Source organism: Theropithecus gelada, chromosome 4 (genome assembly GCF_003255815.1).
Source record: "Theropithecus gelada isolate Dixy chromosome 4, Tgel_1.0, whole genome shotgun sequence".
Taxonomy (NCBI): Eukaryota; Metazoa; Chordata; class Mammalia; order Primates; family Cercopithecidae; genus Theropithecus; species Theropithecus gelada.
Genome location: NC_037671.1, coordinates 59,617,585 through 59,630,345, shown reverse-complemented (window position 1 = coordinate 59,630,345; position 12,761 = coordinate 59,617,585). Strand labels below are relative to the sequence as shown.

Genomic DNA, 12,761 nt, shown 5'->3' with positions numbered 1-12,761 from the left:
AAACTAATACACTGGTCACTTTTTATTTTCTTTATATAAAAATACTAGTGTCATTGCTAAATATCAGGGAATATGTATACATGTACTCATGCAGATAGACATATGACATGAGTGATTTTTAAATATTCTAAAGGAGTGTTTGATAAAATGGCTATAAAGGCTCTAATCTACACACACTAGCAAGCTTTAAAATTTGGCTTCCTCAATTCCACCTTTTTCAAGTCACTCGTTCACTTGTTAAGAACTCTGCCACTTTCTCACTTGGGCAAGATGGCATTTTTAGACTAATGAACTTCCCTGTATTTTCAAAGCTATACACCACCTAGGCTGCTGCTGTTCTTTGTTCTTATCTCCATCTGATCTGCTGGAAAACATCTACGCTGTAATTCCTTCTACATAAAGTTACTACAGTATTTCTTCTCCTCAGTTACTCTGAACACACAGAAACTGTTCACATTCTATAATTTTTCACCACAGGTTTATTCAACCCAGAAAGCTATACATATCTGATAAAATGGCCATGGTTAAGTAAAAGTAGATATATCTATTCTTGATTGACTATTACGCAGATACTTAAAATTAGACTCATGAAAATCAATTTTCTACTGTATTACCTAGCTATAACATATTAAGTGAAAAATTTTAAAGTTAACGACTTTATAATTACATTAAAGTATGCATCAAGTTTACAAAAGAAGCTTAGCGGTGGTTGTATTAGGGAGGGAGGTGATTTTATATGTTGTGACTATATATTTTACCAAAAACATTAAATAACATTAAATTTGTAACATAATCCACATGCAGATACTGCTTCTTATAAGACTTCCCACCACTCTCTTTACTATCTACTTGATTAACTTGCAGCAACTATTCCGGTGCAGCTTTGGGTATGTGTGTGGGTGGGGAGAGGGGTGCTGTTTATAAACTTTGGCCCTCTTTCCCCTTAAAAATATAAACATGTTGAGTTAAGGGACCACATCTATTCTTCTGTACATAATCAGTACCAATTATAGTGCCCTTGACACAACGAGCTGATTCTAACAAAATGCTGACTATTCACAAGTACACCTCTAAGAAGGCATTAACATTTTCCATACAGATGTGAAAAAATTATAATTCAAAGGTGACAATGGAAAACAATATATTCTAATTTATTAATATCTTACACAGCTCCTGGAAAACCTTCACTATAATCACTGAACTAAAAGCTTGTGCTGCTGCATGTAGAAAAGGAAATAAATGTTCAAGGTACTGCCAGAGACTGGAAACAGGTGATGAGAAAGAGCTAACAAACAAATGAAGCATGTGGACCAGGCTAATGAGGCTTTCATTTCAGCCCTCAATTGATGAAGCCCCTATCTACTAAACCATTTTCTGGCATTTATTTTCATATTTACCGCAATAGACACATGAATGCCCACACAATTTTCTGGTTTCAAAATGAGAACTAATTCAAAAAGAAAACAATGATAACTGTACCACTGTGGATAGTAAGAAAAGCTTTCTTACAGAGATTACATGTCTGATAAAAAATTTGTGAAAGCATACTCTTTAGAAGAATAAGTAGAAATGTGTGCATATTAATCAAATGTACCACCTTAGGAAAAGGAATTTTACAAAAGTAGTCTGTAATAATACCAACTGAAGGAAGATGCTTTCATTACTTTAAATGATTTTAAAATAAAGGTTTGTAAAAACATCTGCTTGCAAAATCAGTATGCATTAAAAGTTAATCCACATGATGCAGTCCAAGTACTTACTATAAGTAATACTTGTCTTTCTTAGCTTGTTTTATCTTTGTTTGATTTCTAATTCATTCTTGGGCTGAAATATGCTCACAAAATTGTGGTGTGACAAATACATATTTTTAAAATGAGTTATTCTTTCATGACAAAACATTAAATAATAGCAATTTTTTTTTGAGACAGGATCTTGCTCTGTTGCGCAGCCTGGAGTGCAGTGGCACGATCCCGGCTCACTACAATCTCCGCCTCCCAGGTTCAAGTGATTCTCTTGCCTCAGCCTCCTGAGTAGCTGGGATTACAGGTGCGTGCCACCACACTGGGCTAATTTTTGTAATTTTAGTAGAGACAGGGTCTCACCATGTTGGCCAGGCTGGTCTCGAACTCCTGGCCTCAAGTGATCTGCCTGCCTCAGCCTCCCAAAGTGCTGGGATTACAGGCGTGAGCCACCGTGTCCAGCCAATAATAGTAACTATTACAGTGACTTATAATATGCTGTCCACCAATGCACTTCATATCTTGAAGTGGAGGAATAAAGGAGAAAGATACCTACACTGTAGGCATTATTTTTAAGGGGGAAAAATTCTCAATCACACAACTCAAAGTTATCACATGTAGAAAATGGGCTGCAAGTTCTCCTGTCTAGTTGCACCTATTTATACTTTATAAGTGAGATAATAAATAAAAATAACCATCTTTATCACACACACTTGCTAGCCTAATACCATTTTTATAAATATTATCCCATGGTACCATAATTAGCATAGCAAAGATACTTATTTACAATAAACTTCTACATTCATGGGAACATATTCCAAGACCTTTATGTATCTCCAAACTACCAAATCAGTGAACGATATAATTCACCCTAGAAAATGCAGTGCTATATAACCATGAGAATGACAGTAAAGCCACAATGAGATGCAGGCTCCTTAGATTACATGTCTAATCATATGCAATTTGGTGAAAGCAGAAATAATGATTTATACAAATTCTCTCTGAACGTTATGTTATTATAAATCTAAGTAAGTTTATTCTTCCAACGGGAAAGTTTCTGGTATCAATTTTGAAAAATGGTAAAGTCTTATGAAATAATTAACTCATCTCTTTTGAAGAGAGGGAAAGACAGTATTTTTAATTAGAAAAATTAGGTTTTCTTGGCTGCTGCACGGTGAGCATGGTGGCTCACACCTGTAATCCCAGCACTTTGGGAGGCCGAGGCAGGCAGAACATCTGAGGTCTGGAGTTTGAGACCAGTCTGGCCAACATGGTGAAACCCCATCCCTGCTAAAAATAAAAAATTAGCTGGGTGTGGTGGCATGTGCCTGTAGTCCTAGCTACTCAGGAAGCTGAGGCAGAAGAATCACTTGAACCCAGGAGGAGGAGGGTGCAGTGAGCTGAGATCATGCCATCGCACTCCAGACTGGGTGACAGAGCGAGACTTTGTCTCAAAAAAAAAAAAAAAAAAAAAAAGGAAAGAAAAATTAGGTTTTCTTAATGAGAACATCATGAGGCTCCATCACCAACCTGTAAAATAGGGATTATGATAACCATCTACCATCCACACTGGATTGTTCTGAGTATGCACCAAAAAGCTAGGTTGGAAAATACTTTTTTAAACTCCAGTCAGTTTGACTTTATGGCCTGTCCCCTTCTCCCTTCTAAAACATTGCCCCTTCAATTATTCCCTCTTACTCCCATACTACTCATTTCTGCCTTAACCTGTAAATATGCTCATCTTACCAATCTTAAGGAAAAATTAAAACACTTTCTTCAACCATGAAGCTCACCAATGCAGTCCTTTTTCCTTACATGTGCTCAGAATTAAGCTCTACCAACAGTAGCCTACTCCCTGTATCTCCACAGCTTCATTTCTTATTTATTCCTCAAATCCTCATAAGACTTGGACTTGTATCCATACCATCAAGCACCCATCATCCCACTATCCTTTTTTGTTCAAGGCTCCTCCCTGGTATTTTTACTGGTTTCTCATATCCCAACTCCCGCACTGCCCATCACAAGTCATTTAAACACTGATATTCGGTGGGTTCAATTCAGAACCCTTCACTCTTTTCTTGTCTCTCTATACTCTCTTCCTGAGTGATCTCAACCATTCCCTTTATTTTAACCAAGACCTGCACAGTGATGACTAGAAAATGTCTCCCTGATGTAAACCTCACTCTTCAACTGTGGGTCTACATTCTACTACTTACTAAACATCCCCCACATACATCCCCACAGGTATCTCAAGCTTAAAATGTCTGAAACTACTGAAATTACCATCTAAGCAATCATATTCATTCCCTAATTGCCTTGTCTTCCTTTCTTTATTCTCCTTAGTTAATGACAACATTATCCCTCAAGTGAGATTATAGTTCAGTCCAGTCAGCCTGAGAAAGCTGACTGATAAGAATAAAACAACAACAAAAAAACAATCAATTTCAGTCCAATCTGAGCTCCCACTGCGAGCCACTACTGTGCTAGAATGCACGGAAACCAAAACAATTAAGTCATGGCCCGATTACTTAAGGAGATAATTCCACGAGGGAGACAGTTCAATTAATAAAATTATGTACATTGTATTTAATTCTGATAGAAAATGTTACAAATTTTATAACTTGTTCAAGTGCCTATCTCTCAAATGAAACCAAACCTAACTCCCTGAAAACAGAGATTGTGTGTTTTCTTTTAATTCTAAGCACATAATAGGCACTAAGTAACTAATGAGTGAATGGATGATACTAATGAATTAAAAACACAGTTGTACTGCCATAAGATATTGAAGCACGATGTTTTTCTGTACTTGAGAATTGGATTCAACTAAAAAAGTCTGGACATATCACTTCTGCAGTCTCAAAATAATATATATTGTTAAGCAATATTTTAGATTATTTGATTGGCGGTGTTACCCTAATTCTCTTTGAGTCTCTAAATCCTGTAAAATGATTTGAGAATCTCTGTATTGCTACTTCAATTTTTACAGGTATTTTGTATTATCTCCCAAATTAGTTTTATTGACAAATTTAATTAAAATGCTATTCATCATTCCTCTTTCCTCATCAGAGGCAATAAACAAAATCAGACCTAATAATGATCTCAGTATCAACCTCCTAATGTCCATCCACCTCTATGTAACATTTAAATTACACCATTCATGCAAATCAATTTTTTTCTAACAAAATTATTATTACAATCTCTCAAACCAAATATTATTATTTCCTGTTTAGAACTAGGCAAAACGAAGATAAAACAAAAACATTACATTTAGACAAGCAAAAGCAACAATTCAATATTCTTGAAAGGCTTATCACAAGGTTACTTTGTAGAACAGGAAGTGTCAAACTATGCACATCAGCTGCCACCCGACATATAGATGTCTCTGACATGGCAATAAAATGAGAAACCATTTGGTTTAATAATAATAAAAAAGCAACATCAGTGGGTACATATTACATGTAGCATCTAGTCCTGGTTGCCTAGCAACCAGTCATGAGTGAACTCCACAGAGAATAAAAGCCCTTAAATGAATGTACAGTTTGTGCAACTTTCAAGGACTCGAAGAGATGTGTCAGTAGTTAATCTAAATTCTAGTTGGCAATTACCATACTCAGATGGAGGAAGGAGAATCCATCATCATCTCTCAGAATCAACTGTGAGATTAACTAGAAGCGAGATTCTACCCTTTAGGTTTTTACCTTTTGAACCAGTGGTTTTCTAGGGAAAAAAATATGACAGTATGATTTATAAATTATAAAAACTTTATGCAGAAAAAAACAACAAAATTTTACTAATGTAACTTGCATTCAGTCATTCAACAAAACATATAATACCTATCATACACCAGATACTGTCTCAGCTACTGAAAACACAAATATGAACATCACTTTACAAGCTTTCAAACATACTATAATGGAGAAATCAAACAGTAAACAAACAATAACAATACCACAAATTCTGTAATACAGAGGAAGGCATGGGATATTATGAAAACATCTATAAAAGACTTCCAATTCAGACTACGGAGGTGAACTAATTAATGGTCAGGGAAAACTTATCAGAAGAGGTAATGCTTGAGGTGAGTCTTAAAAGACAAGCAAAAGTTATTGTAAAAGCGGAGCATGGGGAGAATATATATAGATTTGCGTATTTATATACATCTACAATATACTTTAAATATAAATAAAATATATATTGCATATATTTAAAATATTTTAAAATTGTATTAAATACATTTAAAATACCTTAAAATTATATTAAATACATTTAAAATGTTTAAAATTATATATATAGTATATATCTATAAATTTACATAAATAGAAGTGGCAGAAGGAAAAATATTCGGTAGGTCATAGAGGTGAGTGAGCAAAAAGCATGTTGTGTTAAAGGAACTTCATGGCATTTGGTGAAATTAGGATCTCAGTGTTAAAACAGGAGTCCAAAGAGACAGACAGCCCAGGCCTCTTCCAGAAGGACCTCTTATGCCAGGCTAAGAAGTTCTGGCTTACTCCAGAATGAAATTGGAGAGGCAGAGATGGGTCTTAAGCCAAGGAATAATATAAACACATATGGCAATGATGTAAAATATATTAGAAAGGGCAAAGCAAACAGACAAGAGGCTATGATAGCAAGAGATATACTCAAGAGACAAAACTGCCAACAGAGTTGAATGCGGCAGGTGGGCATTAAGCAAGATACTCAAAATCAATTTCTGAGATTCTTAACTCACTGACACAGAGCTCTAGTAAATTTAACAATCATATATAAATGTTGTTATATATGAAAATGTATGCTATTCAGTCCCTGCTGAAATATTAGATTTGATCAACCCTCCCTTCTTCCTAACCCAACAAAACAATTATACAAAGGTTATAAAGCTGTCTGGGAAGGAACAGTTACTGGAGAGCAGGAAGAAAAGGCAAGGAAAGGGGAGAGGGGAGGAAGAAATAAAGGAAAAATAAAGAAAACTAAAAGATACCAGAAAGTAAAATCTATCCACACTTCTGAAAGAGAAGTTTAAAAAGAATTTTTCAAAACCATAAAGGAAAACACTATTGGTGCTTGACTATATAAAACTTGAAAATGTAGGTATGTTGACTAATACAATTTTAGAATTTTAGAAAAAAAGTATGTAACAAATACAACAAAGAGTTACTACCCTTTAAAGTATGTAAGAGCAAATAAGATCAGGAGATGCTATCAATAAGTGAGCAAAGAATACAGGTAGTCAATCCCACCTCAAAATAAGGAAAATGAATTATTATTACAACAAAATGCACAGGATCACAATAGTATCCCTATGTCTAACCCATTAGCAACTGTTTTGACTGCCCTATCTTGTTCAGAATATAGTAACATGGCAGTCTTATACAAATATGAGTGTATAGGTAGAATAGGATTTTGAAAAAGAAATATACATACATACTTAAATCTTTAAAATGGTTCACACCCTTTGACAAAGTAACTTCAATTCTGAAAACCTACCCTAAGAAAATGATCTAAAATACAGATAAAGGTTAACATATAGCATTGTTTTACAGTTAGGAAAAAAACTGGAAATGGTCTAAAGTTTCCCAAAAGGAGATAAATATGCTACAGTACAGATATACAAGAAAATATAATGTAGTCACTAACAACAATGTTTTTAGAAAGATTTTAAAACTAAGGTAAAAAATATTACAATGTTTATAAAAATGGAAAAAATTGTCACATAAACGATAATTTCAACACTAAGTAAAAAACAACAACAAAAATAACAAAAACATAGAAAGGCAGGGTATGGTGGCTTACCCCTGTAATCCCAGCACCTTGGGAGGCTGAGGCAGGTGGATCACCTGAGGTCAGGAGTTCAAGACCAGTCTGGCCAATATGGCGAAACTCTCTCTCTACTAAAAATACAAAAATTAACCAGGCGAGGTGCCCCGCACCTGTAATCCTAGCTACTCGGGAAGCTGAGGCACAAAAATTGCTTGAAGTCAGGAGGCGGAGGTTGCAGTGAGCGGGGATCGCATCACTGCTCTCGAGTCTGGGCAACAGAACAAGATTCTATCTCAAAAAATAAAAATTAAAAAAATTAAAATAAAAACATAGGATAAATATTATTTCTGAGCAGTAATGATAGTTTTTTCCTTTTCCTTTCCTGTATTTTCTAACTTTATTTTTTAAATAATGAGACTATATAATTTTTGTATTTAGAAATGAACTCCATCCATCTCATCTATCCTCAATAAAAGTATGCCTTAACCTTGTACTTACAAAAATAGCTCATTCAAGATCTTTCTGTAATGTTAGTTATCTCTACTCATTTAACTTAAACTTATCAAGCAGTTCTGCACACTGTTGTTGAATTAAAAGAGCTATCTACAGTGCCCTAAAGTCAAGGGTAACAAGTACATGGTATTAAGAACTTCAATTGGAATAATGGAATGAAAGCAAAAAAAAAAATAAGTTTTTAGTAATCGAAGGGGTTTCACCACTTTAATACACTTTATTCACTTTACTGCACTTGGATTTATACGCATAACAAGGCTGTGCCTTTATATTACCTGAGGTGGTTGAGCAGCGGCTGAAGTCTTTCATCAGACTGCACAGCAGGCAAGGACCTGGCTGTTAACTAAAAGCAGGGAAGAAAATTAGTAAAAACAGCAAAGGCTGAACACTGAACATATTTGAATACTAAATGTAAAACGAGTTGAAAAGCAGATAGGGAGGCAATACTTAAAAACATAAGGTTATATTTCTCTTTTCTCAAATCAAGAAATTATATAAAAACCTGACACATTACGCGATCAAAGTTAGCTACATGGTTCTAAGGACACAGGATATGTCACTAAGTTTAAAAGTAAAGAAAAAGGTGAGCAAAACAGAGAGTAAAAGGGAGTGTCCTGAGTTCATGAAAAAGCATTCACTTATAAGACTATTATCTTTGTAAATAAAAATGTAAAAACTTCTAAATATAAAATTGTATAACAACCAATCTTGTAGCACTGAGTCCTAAGATGATGAAGAAATTGGGAAGAGAAATTCTGATTTATAGCTATGCCACTGTGAAACTGGTTACATATAGAAGTGTATGTACTTCATTCTGTCAGCTGCATGACTATAAGGAACCAAGAATATCTTTTAAGTATACAGAAGCAACTCAAAGTATTTAATATTAAAATATGACCTCAAATTGAGCTAGGAAATAAGAAGTCAGAGCCAATACTGTGTACCAACTTGACAGCATATCAACAAATGTGAATTTCTGATCTCTTTTATTACAACAATATTAATTATATATCTATATATCTCTATTTTCTTCTATGTTCTTAAGAGAATGCCTTTTTATAAGAATTTGACACAAGGAAATTAAAGACATCCATTCAAAGTAATCTGACAGATTGAGGTAAACTTAATAAAACATCAAAACAAAAATAAAAGATAAATCTCTTCAGGATTCAATTATGATCAAAATGGTTCTCATATTTTACTAATCAATCATTTAACAATTCACAAAAAAGAACCGTAAGGCAAGCAACAAACTGAAAGATACCCTTTGGGTTTATATAGTGTATCCTTCTTTTTAATTTTTTTAATACATTAATTACAATTTCCTAAAAATGGAAAACAGACATTTAATTCATCAAATCTAATTATATTATGCAAATAAAAATAAAAATATCATCTAAAAATATAACTTTTTTTGAAAAAAAGTTGACCAAAGTGCCATATATGAAGTCACTTTTATTAAATAATTTCTAATGATAATGGAGAAGCTTTCCCCAATTTTGTACAAGAGTCAACACGTTGACAAAGTTACTAATTTAAAATACGATAAAGTGAGACAATTAATCTGCTGCAATTTTAGCACAATCAATACACTTTCAGTATCCCTGAGAAATGCTAAGTCTTGTATTTTGAAACATGAAAGATGTTATCAAGGTTATCAAATTCTATAAACAAAACACTTGAATACTTTAATACATCCTTTACCTGTTAATGTCAAATCCTGTTACAAAAATGCCATTTTCATTGTTCAAGAGATTTCATGTCTCAGAACCAAAGCTGTTTTCTAAAATGATTTAAACGATTTATCTAGACATTTCGAAAGTCAATTCTCTGAAAACAGAGCAGACAGAGTGGGCTTTTTCAGTCACTTCTGTCAATCTATATAGTATGCCTTCTAATCAAACTATCTTTTCTAAATAGAGGCAAACAAAAAATACCTCAGTAAAAGCAAAATATTTCTAGATGTCTGTTCAGTCCATATAGGAAAGATTTTCAAATCTACACCTTCCTCTTAATTTCAGCCTTCATTTCCTTTTCCCTAAACTATTAATACATCTCCACTGTTATTTCTGCTGCCATTCTTGCCCCTTCCTAATTTATACCAAGGTCAGAGTGAAATTTTCAAAATGAAAGTTAACCACACCCCTCATTAAAATCATCTAGTAATTCCCTCAGGCTCCCAGGGTAAAGTTATTACATCAGTCTTTCATCAGACATTTTCTTAAAATTTTCCTTTTAGGCGGCATTACTGAAACAATAGGCACTGAATGAGTGACTGCCGATACAGCTTCTGCCAGTTCCACAAAACACAATGACAGCACATCAGGCAGAAATTTTCCATAGCTCCAGTTTTCTGGAACACATGTGTTCGATGATATGCATTCTCCCATCCTCCCCTTCCCACCTCCAACTTACTTTCAAGATTGAATCTAGCAAGAATGATTCTTAAGACAGGGAGAGGCCAATGATCTGAGTAAAATTATTTCAGGGAAGATTTTTGAGTTTTCCAAAGATTTTCTTTTCAACTTTTAAAACAATTAGCATTTACAAAAAAAGCATGCATCTCTCCATGCTAAGGATATGAAGTAATAAAGCTATTTCAAAGCTCTTTAAAGTGGCAAACCCATCTGCTAACCTTTTGCTGACAGAATGCAAACTTCATTTTAGGAAATGTTGGCTCCATTTCTTCTGAAATTTTTCTCTGAGCTAACGTAGTTACTACTTACATCCACTGGACTGTGATTGGTAACTGCATCCCTAGCACTTGCAACACATCAGATGTTTAGTTTAGCAAGTATTTATTGAATATGTAATAAATTCAAGAAATTACAACTATGTAATTTCATTAATTGATAAAAATGAAAGTATATGTCTATATTTCATAAAGCTTTTCAAATCCCTCCTTTGAGCAAAACTAAATATAAATCAAAACTAAACTAAGTAACAATTATCAAGTCTTCCAAGAAAGCAATACACTGTCACAGTAAGATTTTTAGCATTTCCTCTACAACCAGAAAGCTGTATCTATCCAGGTTAAATCGACTTTGGCTTCCAACTATGTTTTACTTTTTTTTCTTTTTATAGAAAACACAACAATATACCTGACACATAAATCACCAAGAATGAAAGAGAAGGAAGATCTATCACAGTTTGCATCTGCAAAGCCTAAACGAGTTGTCTAAGTTAGGGCTATTTCATGGGAACCATCATAGAAGTTGGCATAACTTATAGCTTATTTCTCATTATTGTTGAAAGGTTAGGGGTGAGTTAAGATGTCCTTTCATTATTAAAACTATATTAGCAAACTGAATTAACCAATACAGTTTCCACTGTTTTTAGACAAGTATAACAGATTACTAACTCTTAGATAAATCTCATTTTAAAAATAAGTGTCACTGAGTAAATTTTGCCCTTTGACATATATTTGGTTACAAAAATAATGCATTTTACCAACTATTAATCCTCCATTAAATGCTAATAAATCAGGTGATTACTCTAGACTTCACCACTACACAATATATCCATGTAAGAAAACTACACTTGTACCCTCCTAAATTATAAAAATAAAGAAAAATGCCCATAAATATCAAATACATTCAAAGTACAAGAGACAAAAGAGAGTCTGGAGGTGCCTGGTCCAACTTTGTCATTTTATACATTAGGAAAGCAGGTTCCTCAGGCCATAAGCAACTAGTTGCTGGCATGGCCAGAAGCCTTCACCTAATCTCAGAGCACCTCTGTCTCCTTTGAGTCCCCCACCTCTCAAAATAGGACAGCACTCTTCAAGATTCACTTTACCTCACAGATTTTTAGTCTTCAAGACTCCCAAATTTTTTCATGGAAAATTTCTTCATGTCATTAGGGATTTGGCTCAAATATCACCTCCTCACAGAGGCCTTCCCTAACCTTTGGTAAAGGGTAACTGACACTTTACCAAGGGTTGGGAATTTTATTTCTCAAGATATACTATAACAGGCACTACCAAAAGATTGACCACAACATAGTTCCTTCTTTTTTTATTAGACAGAGCCTTGCTTTGTCACCCAGGCTGGAGTGCAGTGGTGTGATCTCAGCCCACTGCAACCTCCGCCTCCCATGTTCAAGTAATTCTCCTGCCTCAGCCTCCTGAGTAGCTGGGATTACAGGTGTGTGCCAACACGCCCAGCTAATTTTTGTATTTTTAGTAGAGATGGGGTTTCACCATGTTGTCCAGGCTGGTCTCAAATTCTCGACCTCAAGTGATCCACTCGCGTCGGCTTCCCAAAGTGCTGGGATTGTAGACGTGAGCCACTGCGCCCAGCCATAGTTCCTTCCTTCTAATCTATGTCTCTCTGATTTTTGGTGGAAAGGGCTGGGTCACTAACTGATTGTTAGAAATACTGACTGAATCTATACTTTCCCAACAAGGGTCTGGTAAAGCAGTAGGTATTCCCTAACCCTTTGTAAAGCAGCAGGGTATTCTAGCTATTACTCAGGTACCTCACAACATTTACCACTACCTGAAATTATCTGATTAATTTTCTGACTATGTCTTTCTCTCATCACAAGAATATAAGCTCTGTCAGGGTAGGAATCTCTTCTGTCTTGTCATCGCTTTCCCCCAACTGCTCAGAACAGCACAATGGTATGGCATGCAGTAAGTACTCACTAAGTTTTGGAGACTGAATGTAAGGTTTACCCCTCTCAAATATTTCTGACAGAGGCATGAGTTTAGAAAAGTCTGCCCTTGACCCTGATCCTTTTGGTCTTATA

The 12,761-nt window shown here is 34.7% G+C and overlaps 1 protein-coding gene across 2 annotated transcripts in view; it reads right to left on the bottom strand.

Moving 5' to 3' along the window:
- Window positions 1–12,761, bottom strand: part of PRIM2 (DNA primase subunit 2) — a 388,757-nt gene that overhangs the window by 128,460 nt on the left and 247,536 nt on the right. For both annotated transcript variants that reach the window (XM_025382480.1, XM_025382479.1), the window contains exon 8: window positions 8,285–8,352. In XM_025382480.1, coding sequence (XP_025238265.1) covers window positions 8,285–8,352 — 68 coding nt within the window. The remainder of the gene's footprint in view (window positions 1–8,284; window positions 8,353–12,761) is intronic.